The sequence below is a fragment of the Bos indicus genome, chromosome 5, assembly GCF_029378745.1.
Source record: "Bos indicus isolate NIAB-ARS_2022 breed Sahiwal x Tharparkar chromosome 5, NIAB-ARS_B.indTharparkar_mat_pri_1.0, whole genome shotgun sequence".
NCBI lineage: Eukaryota > Metazoa > Chordata > Mammalia > Artiodactyla > Bovidae > Bos > Bos indicus.
The window spans coordinates 102,359,307-102,380,989 of NC_091764.1; the positions used below are offsets into that span (position 1 = coordinate 102,359,307).

At 41.1% G+C, this 21,683-nt stretch overlaps 1 protein-coding gene across 1 annotated transcript in view; it reads left to right on the top strand.

Annotated features, from left to right (window-relative positions):
- LOC109559717 (antigen WC1.1-like) overlaps window positions 1-21,683 on the top strand; it is a 120,010-nt gene that overhangs the window by 42,484 nt on the left and 55,843 nt on the right. Inside the window, 3 exon segments of the mRNA XM_070788667.1 lie at window positions 5,643-5,963; window positions 11,935-12,224; window positions 12,303-12,639. Coding sequence (XP_070644768.1) covers window positions 5,643-5,963; window positions 11,935-12,224; window positions 12,303-12,639 — 948 coding nt within the window.

Here is a 21,683-nt window from a genome sequence, read left to right on the forward strand (position 1 = left end):
GGTTTATCCTGTTTGGGACCCTGTGGGTTTCTTGGACTTGGGTGACTATTTCCTTCCCCATTTTAGGGAAGTTTTCAACTATTATCTCCTCAAGTATTTTCTCATGGCCTTTCTTTTTGTCTTCTTCTTCTGGGATTCCTATGATTCGAATGTTGGAACATTTAACATTGTCCCAGAGGTCTCTGAGGTTGTCCTCATTTCTTTTAATTCTTTTTTCTTTTTTCCTCTCTGTTTCATTTATTTCCACCATTCTACCTTCCACCTCACTTATCCTATCTTCTGCTTCAGTTATTCTACTGTTGGTTCCCTCCAAAGTGCTTTTGACCTCACTTACTGCATTTTATTCATTATTGATTGACTCTTTTTTTATTTCTTCTAGGTCCTTGTTAAACATTTCTTGCATTTTCTCAATCCTTGTCTCCAGTCCATTTATCTGTAACTCCATTTTGTTTTCAAGATTTTGGATCATCTTTACTATTATTATTCTGAATTCTTTTTCAGGTAGGCTCCCTATCTCTTCCTCTTTTGTTTGGTTTGGTGGGCATTTATCATGTTCCTTACCTGCTGAATATTTCTTTGCCTTTTCATTTTGTTTTGATTGCTGTGTTTGGGGTGGCCTTTCTGTATGCTGGAAGTTTGTGGTTCCTCTTTATTGTGGAGGTTCCTCTCTGTGGGTGGGGTTGGATGAGTGGCTTGTCAAGGTTTTCTGGTTAGGGAAGCTTGCATCAGTGTTCTGGTGAGTGGAGCTGGATCTCTTCTCTTGGAGTGCAATGAAGTGTCCAGTAGTGAGTTTTGAGGTGTCTAACGGTTTGATGTGACTTTTGGCCACCTGTATTTTAATGCTCAGGGTTATGTTCCTGCATTGCTGGAGAATTAGTGTGGTATGTCTTGCTCTGAAACTTGTTGTCTCTTGGGTTAAGCTTGGTTTCAGTGTAGGTATGGGGGCTTTTGGATGAGCTCTTGTCAATTAATGTTCCCTGTAGTCAGGCGTTCTCTGGTGTTCTCAAGTTTTGGATTTAAGTCTCTTGCCTCTGGCTTTCAGTCTTGTTCTTACAGTAGCCTAAAGACTTCTCCATCCATATAGCACTGATGATAAAACATCTAGGTTAATGATGAAAAGATTCTCCACAATGTGGACACCCAGAAAGGTTCATAGAGTTACATGGAGAAGAGAAGAGGGAGGAGGGAGATAGAGGTGACCAGGAGGAGAAGAGGGGGAATCAAAAGGAGAGAGACCAATCTAGCCAGTAATCAGGTCCCTAAATGTTCTCCAAAGCCCAGAACACCCAAGAGATTCACAGAATTAAGTAGAGAAGAGAAGGGTGAGGGAGGAGATAGAGGTGATCTGAGGGAGAAAAAAGAGAGTCAAAAGGGGATAGAGCAATCAAACCAGTAATCACACCCTTAAGTAAAAACGGTTACTGAAGATTAGATTCTTAAAGGTACAAAATTGAGAACAAATACCAAAAAGCAAAGATTAAAAATCTAGAGTAGAGGTTAGACTCTCAAAAATACAATATTAAAAATACAATACAAAATGACAAAAATGATAAAATATATGAAATTTGCTTTAAAATAGGGTCTTTTTTTGAAAGGTAATATCAGGTTATAAAAATGAAAATTAAAGGAGTAATAAAGAACTTAAAAATCAAACAAATTTTAAAAATTAAAAATCATAATAGTAAAATATATCTAGGAATTTCTCTGGAACTGTTGAGGGCAGTGTGGGGTCAATTCATTTTCAGATAGCTCCTTGTTCCAGCTTACACTTCTTTTCAAGGTCTATAGGCCCCTTCCAATGCTTATTCAATACTAACTACAGGGTTTTAATCTGTTGCACCTGTCACTTCCAAAGCGGTTCCCTCTTTGTTTATTTTGGCTTCCTCTGTTTGCAAGTCTGTTCAGTGTCTAATTTCTGCCCTGACATAAGGGGACAATGGTGGTCACTTATTTAGGCTAACTTGTTCAGTTGTGCTGTGGAGAGGGAGGTACACTGCACTAATATCACTGGTGTGTGTGGGGAGTGCTTGCAGTGAATGGACCACACTGCATTTGCCGCAGCTCAGAGCACCTGTGCTTTCCCGGTCTACACTGCTCAGGCTCAAGGTTGCTCTGCAGGGGAACTTTCCAAAGCGGGCCCTGGGTTTTGTGCACTTCCCAGGTCTAAGCTGCTCAGGTTCAAGTTCTCAGGTACTCCACAAGGCAAAGACTTGGTTGGGCGTGCGTTTTGTGCCCTTCCCAGGTCCGAGCAGCTTAGGTGACCAGGTGCTTGGTGAACACACTGTTTCAGGTGGTCTGTGTATCTTAGTCATCTCCCTGGTCCCAGCCTCTCGGTTTCCTGGGTGCACTGCAAGAGCACTGTCTCAGGTGTGCCATGTGTCTCCTCTGGGGAGCTGATCTCTGGCTGTGATCCTCCTGGCAGATGTCAACCGTCCAGGATCCCAGGAAGACTTGGTTAGCAACTGGGAGCCTGCTCATAGTTTGGTGGAGGATGCCATCTCTGGGTCCGAGATTGTCATTGCCCCTTGCCTTCTGGCTCTGGCTGTTGCCAGCCTGCCTCTCTGCCTCCGGAGAGGGGATGGGCCGGTCCGCAGCTGGCTAGCTCTCCTCTGGTATTCGCTCAATCCTTTGTTCTGTGAGCAGGCCAGGCTGTGACTTAGGTTAGAGCTTTTAATGGGAAAGTTCTCTCTCTCTTTCCTTTTTTTTTTTTTTTTCTCTCTGGCTATCCTACAGTTTGGGTTGCTATCTCAGGTTAGCTCCCTCAGATTGTCCTCAGGGCATTCAGGCTTGGTCCTTACCCTAAGCATGCAACCTGAGTCTCCTTGTCCAGCCCCTACTTGCTGGTGGCAGACAGGAGCATCTGGGCTACTTCCCTGCTGGGAGTTGCAGTTAAGCGCATATTCTGTGGGTTTGTTTGTTTTTTTCCTCCCGGTTATGTTGCCCTCTGACATTCCAAATCTCCCCACAGACCCACCAGTGAGAGGGTTTCCTGGTGTTTTGAAGCTTCTCCTCCTTCACAACTCCCTCCCTGGGACGGGTCTCTGTCCCTAACTCTTTTGCCTCTCTTTTTGTCCTTTATATTTTGTCCTACCTCTTTTCGAAGAGAATGGGCTGCCTTTCTGGGTGCCTGGTGTCCTCTGCCAGCATTCAGAAGTTGTTTTGTGGAAGTTGCTCAGCATTTAAACTATCCTTGGATGAATTTGTAGGGGATAAAGTGGTCTCCCTGTCCTATTCCTCCGCCGTCTTAGGACCGCCCTCCTCTGTCTGTTAATCTTTGTCACCAGTTTCCTCCTACTGGTTTGTCTTTTCTGTATTTTCAGGAACTTATGTTAGTGATGTGATGGTAAGTCAAAGTGGTGTTGATGTAGCAGAAATAATATTAGAATAGCAGGTCTTTTCATTATTTTAATTGAAATTGAACTCTTGGAGTTTCTTCCTCTCAATCTTAGGTGTTGGATATGGAAGAGAAATTTCAGCCTCTGTACTGGATTGTTGGAAGTGATTAACAGTGGTTAGAATAAATCTGGTTGTAGAAACAATGAGCAGAGAAGAATGTAGAGGAACTTGTATGAAAAAAGGTATAGCTTTCAGGGGGTTCAGGAGAAAGATTTGGAAGGCATTTCACCTCAGCTGAAAAAGACTGAGGCACTGGGGTGCAGAATGGTGAGGGGGTGAAGATGCAAAGACTGCAGGAGGGGAGAATGGGATCATCATCCAGGTCAACTCGTACATTCACCATAGCCTCTGTTACATTTCCTTTCTGCTCTCGTTCCTTACTTCCCTCTCTTCCTTCATCTTGATGTGGGAGTCATTTCTGAACTCCGTGTGCATGCTGGCCTTTGAAGGTGGTGATTTTCTTTGTGAGAAATTTTTATAGTATGAAATCCATTTCTTTAGCAAATACATGAATACTCCAATACTTTTTTTTTTTTTTTTTAATTTTGGTACCAGATTCAACCCATGCCTCTTATCTCAGAGGATTTCCATTTTACCTGCAGGTTTGACCTGACATTTTGATCCTACCTTGTCAGTTTTGTCCCTTTGAAGATAATTTTTAGTGAATTTATTCCACTTTCTTTTCAGCAGACAAAATAAATTCAATGCCCAAACCCACCATTAATGAGATAATCTCTAGGAAATTATCACAGTAATGAAATCATCTACTTGTTTGTGCCATCAACTAGATAAAAAGTACATAAAGGCAGGAATATGGTCTTACTGTTTTCAGCATTTACAGCACAGGACATGCCTTCCAACAGATAATTTTGATACTAATAAAAGTACATTCTTGTGTCCTTTTACTATCCTATTTCAATCCCTTTCTCTCAGCTCAGTGTTGGATCTAATAAATCTGAGTAAGCATCACAGGATGTCCTCCTGTATCTACTGTATCCTTTACCTTCTTCCCTTGTACCTTTATTTCCTTCTGAGAATGAGCCTCTGCAGATCTAAGGACTGAACTGTGTCCCTCTGAATTTCAGTATTGAAGTCCTACCTCCCATTGTGACTGGGTAGAATATAGGGCCTTTAGGGGATAAATGAGATTAAATAAGGCCAAAATGATGTGGCCCTTATCCAATACATAACAGTATAAGAAGATGTTGAGACACATCTCCCTCCTTCTCTCAGAATTCCCATATCCTAACAAAGGCCTGGTGAGCACACAGTGAGGGAAGCACACATGACCTGCAAGCCAAGAGCAGATAACTCAAATGGGCATGGCCTTGCCTTGCCAGCACCTTAACCTTGGACTTACCAACATCCAGAACTGTGATAAGATAAATACATTTCTGTTCTTTAACCAGCCAGACTGTGGTATTTTGTGGTAGACTCTGGCCTGAGCTGTCTACACAGCAGAATCTTCTCCAGTTCAGCATTTCCCTCTGTCACTCACCACTTCTGTTTCCAGAGTGAGAGCACATGGGGCAGGCCAGAGACTTGAGTGGTGTGAATGGTGTCCCAGGGACCACGTCTCGTTAGATTATTCAAAAAAATTCTCCTTTTCTGACCTGTATTCAGAGCTAATGAGCTGATTCAAGGTCTCAGTAAATTCACTTCTCAGTTCCCAACAGGAAGGCAGGAGCCTGGGACACTGGGTGAGACCTGCTGTGACGGGGAGAGGTGATTTTGGTCCCAGTTCCAGGTAGGACCAGGCAGCAGACCTGATTACACAGGAAGAAGTCTCACCTGGATGAAGCAGAGAAGGCTCATGTATAAACTTCCAGATTGTTCACTCCTGTCTTCTGATTCTGGAGGGAAGCCCTGCATTAGTTATGTGTTGCTGTGCAAAAAATAACTGCTGAACTTGAGAGCTGGGCCCTAGTAGCTTTGGGCACATCTACAGGGAGGGCAGCATCCAGAGTGTCTGAAGGCCTATCCTCAGTGGTGTCCCTGGAGCTGGTTCTATAGGCCCAGGAGAAATACCTAGTGCCTCCCTTCCTGCTCCAGATTCAGTGAAGGCACATTGGGAACTTAGAGTTGGCCATGGTGGGAATATTTATACCACAGAAGTCAACAAATGCTATTCACTGGAAATTTTTTTTTCAGAGATCAGAATATTTATTTTTTAAATACTTACCAGTATACTTGTTCATGATCTCCTAAAATCTCTGCTCTGTCCTATGTCTGTGTCTCTCTTGCAGCTCTGGAGTTGAGGCTGAAGGATGGATCCCACAGCTGTGAGGGGAGAGTGGAAGTGAAGCACCAAGGAGAATGGGGAACAGTGAATGATCTGAATTGGAGCTTGGAGGAGGCAGCTGTGGTGTGCAGACACCTGGGGTGTGGGTCTGCTGTTGATGCTCCCAAACGGGCTAAATTTGGACCAGGAAATGGACCCATTTGGTTTCATTATATTCACTGCAAAGGGCCAGAGTCAGCTATCACAGAGTGTAGTTATTCTACTGTTGAAGACCATCATCCCAAGGGTCATTCCCATGACAATGATGCTGGAGCATCCTGCTCAGGTAAGTGCTGTCTGGCTGTCTGATCAAGAATGGAATCCCAAGTAAGAGAAGCCTCAGTCTCACCCCCTGAATAAAACTACGAAAATATGGATCACAGCCTTTAGAACATTCTTGGGTGAACATTCTAGTGAGCCAGTGATGCATTGAATGTTAGATGCTCATGGGAGCCAAAGGTCTTGCTTATCACTAGATTTAAGTCTCCATACCCACTGGTCACTGAACCCTTCAGGTCTCTGTTATAAATCATAGGAAGTGGGGATATAGGTCAAATACTTCATACATGTACAACTGCCCAGCTGGACTTCTAGGAATTAGGTTCATCATGGGAGCTTGCTGTATTCTTTCATGGGATGGTCAGACAAGTGCAGGTACACAAGGGGATATAGGAAAGGTGCAGGCAAATTAAGTGTATTATACTCACAGGTCCTAGAGAGACAGAGTGCCAGCAGTGGGTACAAGGGAGAGGTGGCAATAGAAAAGATGACTCAAAATGGGGTGTGAAAACCCATGAACAAGAAACAATAATCATGATATGTGTATAATTACACTATGAAAAGGCTTGAGGGGGTATCATTGGTGTGTTTGAAGGTCACTAGGTCACAGGGAAGGACAAGAAGTGGGATTTATGTCAGGTGCTAATCTCATCACACTGGCTCACCTGGGTGGGGAGCTCACATCCTATTTGTGGGGATCCTGAGGCTGCAGGAAACCTGAAGTTTGGCAATTACAACACAGAAGCTGGAGCAAAACTAAGGGCATTGAGGTTAATAGAGTATGAAATGATACATGATAAGGGCTCAATCTTGTCTAAGTGTATTTGGCCTGAGCCAAGGTGGAAATTGGCTCCAGTGTCATGTATGGATGTGAGAGATGGACTAAAAAGAAAGCAAGCACTGAAGAATTGAAGCTTTTAAACTGTGGTGTTGGAGAACGCTCTTGAGTGTCCCTTGGATTATGGGGAAATCAAACCAGTCAATCTTAAAGAAAATCAGTCCTGAATATTCATTGGAAGGACTGATGCTAAAGCTGAAACTCCAATATTTTGGCCATCTGATGCAAAGAACTGAGTCATTGGAAAAGACCCTGATGCTGGGAAAGACTGGAGGCAGGAGGAGAAGGGGATGACAGAGGATGCAATGGTTGGTTGGCATCAGTGATTCAATGGACATGAGTTTGAGCAAGCTCTGGGAATTGGTGATGGACAGGGAAGCCTGGCGTGCTGTAGTCCCTAGGGTTGCAAAGAGTAGGTTGTAGTCCCTACAAAGAGTAGGTAGGTTGCAGTCCCTACAAAGGGGTAGGTTGTAGTCCCTAGGGTTGCAAAGAGTAGGTAGGTTGTAGTCCCTATAAAGAGTAGGTTGTAGTCCCTAGGGTTGCAAAGAGTCTGACACGACTGAGCAACTGAACTGAACTGAACAGATATTTGTAGACAGTGTATGGATTTATTCATATATTTTTATCTAGTCTGAATGTCTTGTTTTTATTTGGAGTCTTTAAATTATTTAAATTTAATGTAATTATTGATATATTTTGATTTAAGTATGCTGGCCTGCTATTTGTTCTATATTTTTTTGGTTCCTATTTTAATCTTTAATTGAGTATTTTTTAGTACTCTATTTTATTTACTCTATGGTTTCATTAGCCATATCACCTTTTAAGGAGTTTTAATAGTGTTGAAATTTTACTCTTTAATCACAGTTTACTTTGAGATGACATTTTGTCACAACACACGATGTCACACGTACTATAGTAAACTTCCACTTGCCTGTTCTTGTCCTTTGTTCTATTTTGTCATATGTTCTACTTACAATTACATTACAAATCTTATAATGTGTTGCTATTATTTTTGCCTTATATATTCTATTATTTTAAAAACTAGAGAAGCTTTTTTATATTTACCCAAAGAGGTACTATTTAGTGCAGTCTCCATAGCTTGGAGAAGGCAATAGCACCCCACTCCAGTATTCTTGCCTAGAAAATTCCATGGACGGAGGAGCCTGGTAGGCTGCAGTCCATGGGGTCGCGAAGAGTCAGACATGACTGAGCGACTTCACTTTCATGCATTGGAGAAGGAAATGGCAACCCACTCCAGTGTTTTTGCCTGGAGAATCCTAGGGATGGGGGAGCCTGGTGGGCTGCCATCTATGGGGTCGCACAGAGTCGGACACGACTGAAGCGACTTAGCAGTAGCAGCCATAGCTTTGGGTGGATCCACATTGTCATCTGTTATCATTTGCCTTTAGTCTGAAGAGCTTTCTGTAACTATTTTGTGCAGTGTTATGTCTGATGACATCAAAGTCTATCATCATTTATCTGAAATCATTTAAATTTTCATTCAATTTTGAAAAGTATTTTCATATGTGACTGAATTCTAGGTTAACTCCCTCACTCCCAGGTCCAATGCTTTAAATATGTTTTGACTTTGTTATGGGACTTAAATTGCCTCAGACAAAAAGTAAGGACAACTTATCATTTTTACCTCTATATAATGTGACAAATTTTTTGACTGCTTTTAAGACTGTCTTTTTGTTTGTATATTTATCACTGGATTTCAGCAATTGTATTATAGGGTTTTCTAAGAATGTTTTCTTTATCTCAATTGGGATTTGTTTAACCTCCTAGATCAGTGGGTTTACAGCTTTCATTAAATTTGGAAGAATTCCATCTGTCATCTAACATTTTCTCCTACTCGTTTCTTATTCTGAATCTTTAAAAACACATATAATTTGATATTTTTCCACATGCCATTGAGCTTCCATTCATATTTTTCTTTTTTTCTGTTTCTGCTTGTGCTTAGATAGTCCCAATTCTTTTATTCTGCAATGTCTAACCTCTTGTTAAATTAATCCAAATAATTGTTCATTCCAGATATTGTATTTTTAGTTTTAGAAGTCCCATTTGTTTTTCTTTTTAGTTTTCTCTCTATGTTTATTTTTATGCTTCATTAAGCTTCATTAGTAGTTTAAAGATTTTATCAGCCAATTCAATCATCTCTTAAATTTCAGAATCAATTTTTAACTATTCTTTTAAAAAACTTATAGTGAGTTACTTTTTCCTTTTGGGGGAATTCTAGTAATTTTTTGATTGGATGCTGGAAATTGCTAGGCAATCATTTACCGGTAAAAACTCTAGCAAAAAATAATCAGAACGCACTCAGAAACCAGGGAGTTGTATTTGAAGAATTAGGTTTTTATTTTTCCAGTGAGTCACCGTCATTCTTTTTTTTTTCAAGATTTTTTTTCCTTTTTTTAAAAAAAATTTAATTTAATTTAATTTTTAAACTTTACATAATTGTATTAGTTTTGCCAAATATCAAAATGAATCCGCCACAGGTATACATGTATTTCCCATCCTGAACCCTCCTCCCTCCTCCCTCCCCTACCATCCCTCTGGGTCGTCCCAGTGCACTAGCCCCAAGTATCCAGTATCGTGCATGGAACCTGGACTGGCATCTCGTTTCTTACATGATATTTTACATGTTTCAATGTCATTCTCCAAAATCTTCCCACCCTCTCCCTCTCCCACAGAGTCCATAAGACTGTTCTATACATCAGTGTCTCTTTTGCTGTCTCGTACACCGGGTTATTGTTACCATCTTTCTAAATTCCATATATATGTGTTAGTATACTGTATTTATGTTTTTCCTTCTGGCTTACTTCACTCTGTATAATAGGTTCCAGTTTCATCCACCTCATTAGAACTGATTCAAATGTATTCTTTTTAATGGCTGAGTAATACTCCATTGTGTATATGTACCACTGCTTTCTTATCCATTCATCTGCTGATGGACATCTAGGTTGCTTCCATGTCCTGGCTATTATAAACAGTGCTGCGATGAACATTGGGGTACACGTGTCTCTTTCCCTTCTGGTTTCCTCAGTGTGTATGCCCAGCAGTGGGATTGCTGGATCATAAGGCAGTTCTATTTCCAGTTTTTTAAAATGTGTTCCTCTGTTGGCCAAGTGATGGATTTTTATTTGGTTTCCCTCCTTTAGTTTCAAAACTTCCTGTGATCCCATCTTACCTGCCACATGCCTCATTTACACTTAACTTCTACAGCAGTTGCTTCTTCTTTTTTTTTTTTTTCATTCATCTGTATTTCTTAAAATGGTGCTTGCTTATCTGAAGTGGAAGAAATGAAAAAGGATGGGAGGGTTAGTTGGCAGATGGGAGGAGCAGAGGGTGATGTAATATCTAGAAACTTATTCCACTAGTATTTCCCTAAATATTTATGTTTTATTCATATTGACACTTTTTTGACTTGGGACTCTCCAAGTTATAGCTTGTTTGCTTGCTGGCTTCTTCCTCTTTTCTATTCCTTTATTTTTGGCAGTGTGTCAGATTCTTTTAAAATTATAGAACATGCATGAATGAAATTAAATGAGATACAAATAAATGGAAAGTTATCATATGTTCACGGACTGGAAGAATTAATATTGTTAAATGTCTGTATTATTCAAAGTGATGTACAGATTTGATGCAATCCCTATCAAAAGTCCAGTGGCATTGTTTGTGGAAATGAAAAAGCAATCCCAAAATAAGAGTGTGTTATTCAATTTTTAGACATTTCTTTAGTTTCCTGTTTTCTTATCATCTCTGATTTTTAGTTTCACTCCACTGTGGTGATAAAAGACTCTTCAAATGATTTAATCTTCTTGAATTTGTTTAGACTTGTTTGTAACCTCACAAATCCTCTATTCTGGACAACACCCCATGTGTGCCTGAGAAGAATGCATAGTTTTCTCTGGATAGGAATACAGAATTAATATAATGATAGTGCATGCTACATTGCTTCAGTCATGTCCAACTCTTTGCAATGCTATGGACTGTAGACTGCCAGGCTACTCTGCCCATGGTATTCTCCAGGCAAGAATATTGGAGTGGGTTACCAAGCACTCCTCTAGGGAAACTTCACAGCCCAGGGATCAAACCCACATCTCTTATGTTTCCTGCATTGGCAGGTGAGTTCTTTACCACTAGAGCCACCTAGGAAGCCCATTCACAGTGACAGTATTAAAATCAATTACTAACATCCCTTAGGATTTTCTGTGACTCCTGACTCAGAAGAAAAGCCTCTAATAGGAAGTGATTTACAAACACAGCTGTCTGGAAAACTCCCACTGAAAACTCCCTCTCTCCCAGGTTATTGATAAATCCTGGGATTTCAAGAGAGATGATCAGGACCAATCCCCTCTCTGTGACTCTCTGAACTTTCTTAACTCATCATCTTTCCCACTGAGATCACCTAATGAATTCTTGGAATTTTTACCATAAATATATGGGAAAAGCAAAATGTGATGCCGTAAGAATGATTTAGTGATAGTGTCTGTATTTCTACTCTTGAGCTGTCACCTGTCTACAAGTTGGCATGCACTCATGGATCCAGCCTTAGGATTTTTCCTAACCTAAGTCACTTGGGGACTAGGTCCTGTGAGAAAAAAATTGATCAGAATATTAGCCCCACAAGTCCCAGGAAAGCTTTCTAACCTGGTCTGGATCATAGGTCTTTAATCTCATACCCCACGTCCTTCAGGGTGGGTTCTGTTCTGCATATCTCTGTGTTCAAATTTAAGTGCCTGCATATTACACAGTTTCCTTGGGTCTGTAGGTCCCAGATTCTAAATGGAAAATTTACTTCTGCACCCAATGCTAAAATATATATTTAGCTATTCCAGTGATCTGTCTTGGGCCCAGTAATTTTCAGGTTTCTAGACCAAGGAATTCACATTTCTAAACAATCTCAAAGCATAAGTTCTTGCGATCCAGCCCTCCCACATTGATCCTGCAGGTTTTTCTGAATTTCTCTTCAGAAACTTGCTCATGAAAATGCAAGTGTGACACTAATTGTCAAATTCTCTCTCCATGCCCTAATATGGAAAAGAAAAGCTTTCACATCACTGCCTGTGATGTGTTGTTTCCATTTGTGAAGCCAGGATCATGAAGACTCACTGGTTTTGTTGTTGTTTCCTCTTAGGATTTGTTCGTCTGGTTGAAGGGGATGGACCCTGCTTAGGCCGAGTAGAAGTACATTCTGGAGAACACTGGACCCCAGTGTCTGATGGGAACTTTGCACTCCCCATTGCCCAGGTCATCTGTGCAGAGCTGGGATGTGGCAAGGCTGTGTCTGTGCTGGGACACCTGCCCTTCAGAAAGTCAAATGGCTGGGTCTGGGCTGAAGAGTTCAGATGTAAAGGGGAGGAGCGTAAGCTCCAGTTCTGCCCCAGAGTGCCCTGTCCAGGGGGCACTTGTCACCACAGTGGAGCTGTTCAGGTGAGATGTAGATCAGGACTTAACCTCCCTGCACACTCTGTTCAGGTGAGAAATGGTGAGATTTTGCTGAAGTCCTATCTTCTCCTACCAGGATACTCAGAAGTCCGGCTCATGACAAACGGCTCCTCTCAGTGTGAGGGGCAGGTGGAGATGAACATTTCTGGACAATGGAGGGCGCTCTGTGCCTCCCACTGGACTCTGGCCAATGCCAACATTGTCTGTCGTCAGCTCGGCTGTGGAGTCGCCCTCTCTACCCACCGAGGATCACACTTTATGGAAGGAGGTGATCAGATCTCAGCAGTCCGATTTCACTGCTCGAGGGCAGAGTCCTTTCTGTGGAGTTGCCCTGTGACTGTCCTGGGTGGTCCTGACTGTTCCCATGGCAACACAGCCTCTGTGACCTGCTCAGGTAAGAGAGGGGGAAGGACTACTGTTACTCAGGATGCTCCTGGAGTGAAATGTCCCCAAGAGCAGAGAGTGAGGGAAAACTGGCTTCAAAAGATAGATATTTCACAAAATATCTTTATTTTTTATGAAACGGTTCTTCTAATTGTTAATCCATTTTCAAGTCATGACAAGAAATATTAAGAGGAATAATACATTTAAAAATAAACATTATTATTTACCTACATGTAATCTTAGTGAGCAATGTATAAGTAATGAGCTTATATCTCACTCAGTGTTTTTTTTCTTTCTGAACTTTCATAAAACTACTTATACATATCTGGTTCCTTTACTCAGCATGCACTTTTTAACTACAAAGACATCCGTTGAAATTCAGGACATTTTAATCTCACACAAGATTATTATTGTTAGAGATTTATTTATTTATTTTTGGCTACACTTGGTCTTTGTTGCTGCACATGGGCTTCCTCTGTTTACAGTGAGTGGGGGCTTCCCTCTAGTTGTGGTGCTCAGGCTTCTCATCGTGGTGGCTTCTCTTGAAGCAAAGCATACTCTCTAAGGCAAGCAGGTTTCAGTAGTTGTGGCTCATGGGCATAGTAGTTCCACAGCATGTGGATCTTCCTGGAGTGGGGATGGAACCCATGTCTCTTGCATTGGCAGGCAGATTCTTAACTACCAGAGAGGACCATACAATATTATTAATTTATTTTGAAATATATATAAGCCTGTAGTTGTTAGCTTTTTGTTTGGTTTATGTTGTTATTTTAGAAAGGCTTTAATTACATGTTCAGTATTTTTAATGAAATCAGGATTATTCAGATTTCCTTTTCATTTTTCCCTTGTGGCTTAGACAGTAAAGAATCTGCTTGCAATACAGGAGACCCAGGTTCCATCTCTGGGTTGGGAAGATCCCCTGGAGAAGGACAGTGGCAACCCACTCCAGTATTCTTGCCTGGAGTATCCCATGGACAGAGGAGCCTGGTGGGCTATAATCCATAGGATCACAAAGAGTTGGACATGAATGAGTAACTAATATACACACATTCCTTTTTGTGTCAATTTTTCAAGTGGTCGTTTTCAAAACATTTCTTCATGTGAACTAAATATTCAAAAGTCTTGTCAAAAGCATCATAGTGCTTTAAGATGTCTGTCCATTTGTTTCTGTTTTAAACAATGAATTAGCTGTATATCCATGATCAAAGGAGCCTCCTTGAAAGCTGTGGAATCTGGTGCTAGATGCCAAGGGACCAGGAGGATGTTCATTCACTTGTGCACCCAGTGATAGGAAGTGAGTCCTTTGTAAGGTCTGTGCAGTCAGCAGGAGCCAGTGAACCTACTCCAACCCCTCTAGGCAATGGTCAGGGAAAACCTGGAGAAACCTGGAGAATGCTGAGTTGGTCAGACACCTACAGATAAGAGAAAACTTCTCAAAGAGAAGTCCATGATTCCTGAGGGTAGATTTCAACAATCTATGCTGCTGCTGCTAAGTCACTTCAGTCATGTCCGACTCTGTGTGACCCCATAGATGGCAGCCCACCAGGCTCCCCCGTCCCTGGGATTCTCCAGGCAAGAACACTGGAGTGGGAAAAAAAAAAAAAAAAAACAAGAAAGAGAGCAGGTGCTAAGAGTTCTTTTTCAGTGCTGTCCCTCCTTCCAAGGCAACACAGCATGGAGGAGACCTAGGCTTTGGGAACTTTTCCTTGGGGAAAAAGAGAAAAAATCTGTCAGTGTCCAGCTCCCCAGCTCAGTGGGAGGCACCTGGAGAAACCCTTTTCTTTCTAATAGTACCAAGAGTTCTGGGGCCAGACCTCATGACTGGGGGCAGAGAAAGGATGTGAAAGCTTATTGAGAATGTCAAAGGGTATAAGATGGATGCACTTTTTGCTGACTGTACTCAAGATTTCAACAAGAAACTTCTGCACAAGCCTCTGGGGAAACCTCACAGAAGGATTGCTGTCTCTGGGCCTGTGGGCATCCCCAGTGCCCTCAGTACTCAACCCACACCTACCTCTACTCTGTTGACAGCTCCCTGTGTGTATTCCCAAGTGTGGAGGGTGAGAGTAAACTCTAGTAAATGGAATGTTTTCAGGAAAACAGAGCAGACCTGTGGGTAAGAGGGTAACCACACACTTGAGCTGAAGTAGAATCTTCTACAAACAAAAGAGATGTTTCCAGAAGCCAGCCTGGTGAGTGGTAAGAACCACAGAAGACAAAAAAGTTAAAACTTCTGCAACAGAAGGAGCAAGGAACACCAAGTGTGTATATCCATACAAGGTCAGAGAAGAGTATATATCATTTAAAGGTAATTACTAAAGATTTGAGGGGCGAGGGTTGTCTACTACTTCAAATGCAAAAAAACAGCAGTGCAAAGGACCATCAAGATGGAAAGATGTCATCACCACAAACGGTGACAAATATCCTCGAAACTGACAGTCACATGTTGATGACAGAATTTTGATCTAGCTTAAGAAGCCTGGTGGACTGCAGTCCATGGGGTCGCTAAGAGTTGGACATGACTAAGCAACTTCACTTTCACTTCTCACTTTCATGCACTGGAGAAGGAAATGGCAACCCACTCCAGTGTTCTTGCCTGGAGAATCCCAGGGATGATGGAGCCTGGTGGGCTGCCGTCTATGGAGTTGCACAGAGTCGGACACGACTGAAGCGACTTAACAGCAGCAGAAAGAATCCAACACTGTTGTTTTGAAGAACTTCAATGAGCTACAAAAATGGCAATTCAATGAAATCAGAAGAATAAAACAATAAGAAATTTAACAAAGAGACAGAAATTGTAACAAAGAACCAACAGAAATATTGGTCATGAAAAATTAAATAAGTGAAATGAGATAAATGTAACAGAGAGTATCTAAAATAGAGTAGACAACATTCAAGAGAGAATCTGTGACTCCAGGATAGGAAATTTGAAACAACTCAATTGGTAGAGAATAAAGAAAAATGAATATAAAAGAGTAAAAAAATCCTATGTGATCTCTGAATCTCCACCCAACATACATATATTAGAAAAATTAAGATTCAGGAAGGATCCCTAATATTAGAATAATTAGAGTCAAGAAGGAGGTGATATGAGAAAGTTTATTTACATAAATAATAGCCAAGAACTTTCCAAACATAAGGAAGAGACTTGGACACCCAAGTTCACAAAGGATCACCCTATTACCTGAATGCAAAAATACCTTCTCCTGGATACTGTATAATGAAATTGTCAACATTTTAACAGATAATCATTAATGTAGCAGGAAAGAATATTGTCATCTACATTGGAACGCTCATTAGATTATCAGTGGATTTCTCAGAAAAATATCTATAGGCCTGGAGAGAGTGGAATGACTTATTCAACGTGTTGAAAGAAAAAGAATTACCAGTCATGAATACTCTATCAGTGATGTTATCCTTCACATAGGAAAGAGAAGTAAAGATTTTCACAGAGAAATAAAAGCTGAGGGATTTAGTTCATCACTGCTAGACCTGACTTATAAGAAATGTTGAAAGGGCTTTTTCAAGCCAAAATGAAATACTGCTAATTTGTGACATGAAAATAAATGAATGTATACAATAGACTAATAAAGGTGAATATAAAGTGAGATTTAGAAACCTCTAATTCTGTACCAGAATGGTGTATTAACCACCTCACTATAGTATAAAGGTTAAAGGAAAAAAAATAGTAAAAACAAGGTGTGTGTGTGTGCGCGCACGTGCGTGCAGCTCAATCATGTCTGACTCTTTATAACACCATGGACTGTAGCCTACCAGGCTCCTCTGTCAGTAGGATTTTCCAGGCAAGAAAATTGGAGTGGGTTGCCATTTCCTTCTCCAGGGGATCTTTCCAACCCAGGGATTGAACTTGCATTGGCAGGCAGGGTCTTTACCACTGTGAAGCCTGAAAACCAGGTAGATGTTACAATTTGTTAACACACACACAACATAAAAGATAAAATGTGACATCAGACTATGAAAGGAAGGATTAAAAACTGGAACAATTGTAGGTGTCCTAAGTTGCTATCAGCATAAAATGAACCATTACATATATATAATATGTTTATGTAAGACTCATGGTAACTGCCTAACAAAACAATGCAGCAGAACAAAACAATGCACTGGGACTACAAAACAGTCAGAAAGCAATAAGATGGCATTAGGAATTTCTTGGTATCTAGAGAAACCAAGGGAACATTTCATGCAAAGAGGGATGCAATAAAGGACAGAAATTGTATGACCTAACAGAAGGAGAAGTTATTAAGAAGAGGTGGTAAGAATACACAGAGAACTATACAAAAAAGATCTTCATGACCCAGAAACCACGATGGTGTGATCACCAACCTAGACCCAGATATCCTGGAATGCAAAGTCAAGTGGGCCTTGGGAAGCATCACTATGAACACCTCCACTAGGTGATGGAATTCCAGTTGAGCTATTTCAGATCCTGAAAGATGATGCTGTGAAAGGCTGCACTCAATACGTCAGCAAACTGGGAAAACTCAGCAGTGGCTACAACACTGGAAAAGGTCAGTTTCCATTCCAATCCCAAAGAAAAGCATTGCCAAAGAATGTTGAAACTACTGCACACTTGCACTCATCTCACACACTAGCAAAGTAATACTCAAAATTCTCCAAGCCAGGCTTCAACAGTACATGAACTGTGAACTTCCAGATGTTCAAGCTGGATTTGGAAAAGAGAGAGGAACCAGAGATCAAATTGACAACATCTGTTGGAACGTTGAATAAGAAAGAGAGTTCCAGAAAAAATCTATTTCTGGTTTATCAACTACTCCAAAGCCTTTGACTGTGTGAATCACAACAAACTGTGGAAAATTCTTAAAGAAATGGGAACACCAGACCACCTGACCTGCCTCCTGAGAAATCTGTATGCAGGTCAAGAAGCAACAGTTAGGACTGGACATGGAACAACAGACTGGTTCCAAATCAGGAAAGCCTTATGTCAAGGCTGGATATTGTCACCCTGCTTATTTAACTTCTATGCAGAGTACATCATGCGAAATATTGGGCTGGATAAAGCACAAGCTGGAATCAAGATTGCTGGGAGAAATATCAATCACCTCAGATATGCAGATGACACCACCTTTATGGCAGAAAGTGAAGAAGAACTAAAGAGCCTTTTGATGAAAGTGAAAGAGGAAAGTGAAAAAGTTGGCTTAAAGCTGAAAACTCAGAAAACTAAGATCATGGCATCTGGTCCCATCACTTCATAGCAAATAGATGGGGATACAATGGATACAGTGACAGACATTATTTTTGAGGGCTCCAAAATCACTGCAGATGGTGACTGCAGCCATGAAATTAAGAGCTGTTTTCTCCTTCGAAGAAAAGCTATGACCAACCAAGACAGCAGATTAAAAAGTAGAAACATCATTTTGCCAACAAAGGTCCATCTAGTCAAAGCTCTGGTTTTCCAGTAGTCATGTATGGATGTGAGAGTTGGACTGTGAAGAAGGCTGAGCTCCGAAGAATTGATGCTTTTGAACTGTGGTGTTGGAGAAGACTCTTGAGAGACCCTTGGACTGCAAGGAAATCCAAGTAGTCCATCCTAAAGGAAATCAGCACTGAATATTCATTGGAAGGACTGATACTGAAGCTGAAGTGGCAATACTTTGGCCACCTGATGTGAAGACCTAACTCATGGAAAAGACCCTGATTCTGGGAAAGACTGAAAGCAGGAGAAGGGGATGATAGAGGATGAGATAGCTTGATGGCCTCACTGACTCAATGGACATGAGTTTGAGTAAACTCTGGGAGTTGGTGATGGACAGGGAAGCCTGGAGTGCTGTAGTCCATGGGGTTGCAAAGAGCTGGACACAGTCGACTGAGAGACTAAAATGAGGAATTTCTTATATATCAATAATTAGTCAAAATGTAAGTGTATTAAATTCATTACTCAGAAAGAGTTACTAGATGTATAAAAACACAAGACTAAACTATATGCTGCCTAAGCAAGATTCTCTTCTGATTTAAGGACACATAGAGACTGAAAGTGACTTCTCTGATGGCTCAGACAGTAAAAAGTCTGTCTGCAATGCAGGAAACATGAGTTCTCTCTCTGAGTCTGGAAGATTCTGTGGAGAAGGGAATGGCTATCCACTCCTGTATTCTTGCCTGGAGAATTCCATGGACAGAGGAGACTGTAGGGCTATAGTCCATGGGGTTACAAAGAGTCAGACATGATTGAATGACTAACACAGAGGCTCAAAGCAAAGGGACTGAAAAAGATATTCCATGGGAAGTTAAAACTTAAGGAGAGCAGGGGTAGCTACAGTACATCAGACAAAAGTCTTTAAGCCAAAAATAGTAACAAGAAAACAAGAAGGCAATTATATGATGATAAAGGGGTCAATTCATCCAGAAGAAGAATAATCATAAATGTATACTTCCCCTTGAAGCACCTAAATATATTAAGTAAACACTAACAGATCTAAAGGGAGAAATAGACCACACTATGATAATAGTGGGGAATGCCCTTACTCCACCTTCAGCAAATAATCCAGACAGAAAATCAGCACAAAATCATGAGGCTTTCACCATATTTCAGAATGAAGGATCTAGCAATTTGCATGGCTGCATGCTCAGTTTCTCAGTCATGTCTGACTCTTTGCAACCCTGTGGGCTGTAGCCCGCCAGGGTCCTCTGTCCATGGAATTTTCCAGGCAAGAATACTGAAGGTGGTTTCCATTTCCTACTCCAGGGATTGACCTGTGTCTCTGGCATCTCCCGCATTGGCAGGCAGAACCTTTGTCACTAGTGCCTTCTGGGAAGCCCGAAATATTGTATGTTGCTGTTGTTGTTTAGTTGCTCAGTCATGTCTGACTCTTTGTGACCCCTGGACTGTATCCACAAGGCTCCCCTGTCCATGGGACTTTCCAGACAAGAATACTGGAGTGGGTTGTCATTTCCTTCTCCAGTAGGACTTCCTGACTCAAGGATTAAACCCGCATCACTTAAGTCTCTTGCATTGCAGGCAGGTTCCTTACTACTGAGATCAGTTCAGTTCAATCACTCAGTCGTGTCCTTCTCTTTGAGACCCCATGGACTGCAGCATGCCAGACCTCCCTGTCCATCACCAACTCCCGGAGTTTACTCAAACTCATGTCCATTGAGTTGGTGATGCCATGCAACCATCTCATCCTCTGCCATCCCCTCCTCCTCCTGTCTTCAATCCTTCCCAACACCAGAGTCGTTTTCAATGAGTCAGTTATTTGCATCAGGTGGCCAAAGTATTGGAGTTTCAGCTTCAGCATCAGTCCTTCCAATGAATATTCAGGACTGATTTCCTTTAGGATGGAATAGTTGGATCTCCTTCTAGTCCAAGGGACTCTCAAGAGTCTTCTCCAGCACTACAATTCTAAAGCATCAATTCTTTGGCTCTCAGCTTTCTTTATAGTCCAACTCTCACATCTATACATGACTACTGGAAAAACCATAGCTTTGACTATATGGACATTTGTTGGCAAAGTGATGTCTCTGCTTTTAAATATGCTGTCTAGGTTGGTGATAACTGTTCTTCCAAGGAATAAGCATCTTTTAACTTCATGGCTGCAGTCACCATCTGTAGGGATCTTGGAGCCCCCCAAAATGAGGTCTGTCACTGTTTCTACTTTTTCCCCATCAATTTTCCATGAAAATGAAAAGTGCTTAGCTTGGCAGTTCTGTCTTCAGTTCTCTTATGAGGTTGCAGTTAGATGTTAGCTGGGGCTAAAATCATCTGAGGACCCACTGGGCTGAGGATCCAGGATGGTTCATGAACAAGCCTGGCAACTGGAACTGCAGCTGGGTTGTGATCAGAGACCTGTACCTGACAGTTTCTACAGGACAAGTCTTAACAGGGCAGACTAGCCCTAAAGCAAAAGTCCTGAGTGACTTCAGAGGAGGCTGAAGGGTGAGCAGTGCTACTTTCACTTTCTTCTATTGCTTGCCAGGAATTCACAAAGGTCAGCAGAGCTTCAAGGGAAGGAGGCATAGACCTTACTTCTCAGTGCATGTTAAGATTTCTGGATGTTTAAATACCATCAAGGTGTATAAAATGGATAATTGTGGATTCTAAACTTCTTCCTTTAGTTCTGTCTACTGTGGCTTTATGTATCTAGGACATTAGGTATCTAGTATATATGAATGTTAGAACTTTTTAGCATCTAAGTACATTTTTATATTTTCCAATTTTGTCTTTCTGTGCTTCATTCTGTCTACTTTTACTATTGCTATCTTGTGCTGCTCTGATGGGTGTTACACACATCCTCTGAGTTATTTCACATATGGACTTTTTCAATTCTAGAATTTTTATTAGATTCTTTGTGATCTTTTCTCTGACAAAATATTATCTACACATTTCATTCTTTGAACATTTCATTCACGGTGATTTAAACATCTTGTTAGGTAACTTCAATAGCTGGATGTCCTGTACATTTCTTTCTAAAGCATTTTTTCTTTATAAACTTTTGTCAATTTTTTTCTCTTTTCTGACTGGGTATTTTTGATTGATAGACATTATAGGTGAAAATTTGCAGAAATCCCTGAGAAAGAATCTTATTTTCCTTTCTCTAGGCACCTGATTTAGGGTCGATCGGTTTATTTGAAAGAAAGTGAAGAAGATAGAAACTGGACATCAGCAATATGTGTACCGTGAACTTCCTGATGTTCAAGTTGGTTTTAGAAAAGACAGAGGAACCAGAGATCAAATTGCCAACATCCGCTGGATCATGGAAAAAGCAAGAGAGTTCCAGAAAAACATCTATTTCTGCTTTATTGACTATGCCAAAGCCTTTGACTGTGTGGATCACAATAAACTGTGGAAAATTCTGAAAAAGATGGGAATACCAGACCACCTGATTTGCCTCTTAAGAAATCTGTATGCAGGTCAGGAAGCAACAGTGAGAACTGGACATGGAACAACAGACTGGTTCCAAATAGAAAAAGGAGTATGTCAAGGCTGTATATTGTCACCCTATTTATTTAACTTATATGCAGAGTACATCATGAGAAATGCTGAGCTGGAAGAAGAACAAGCTGGAATCAAGATTGCCG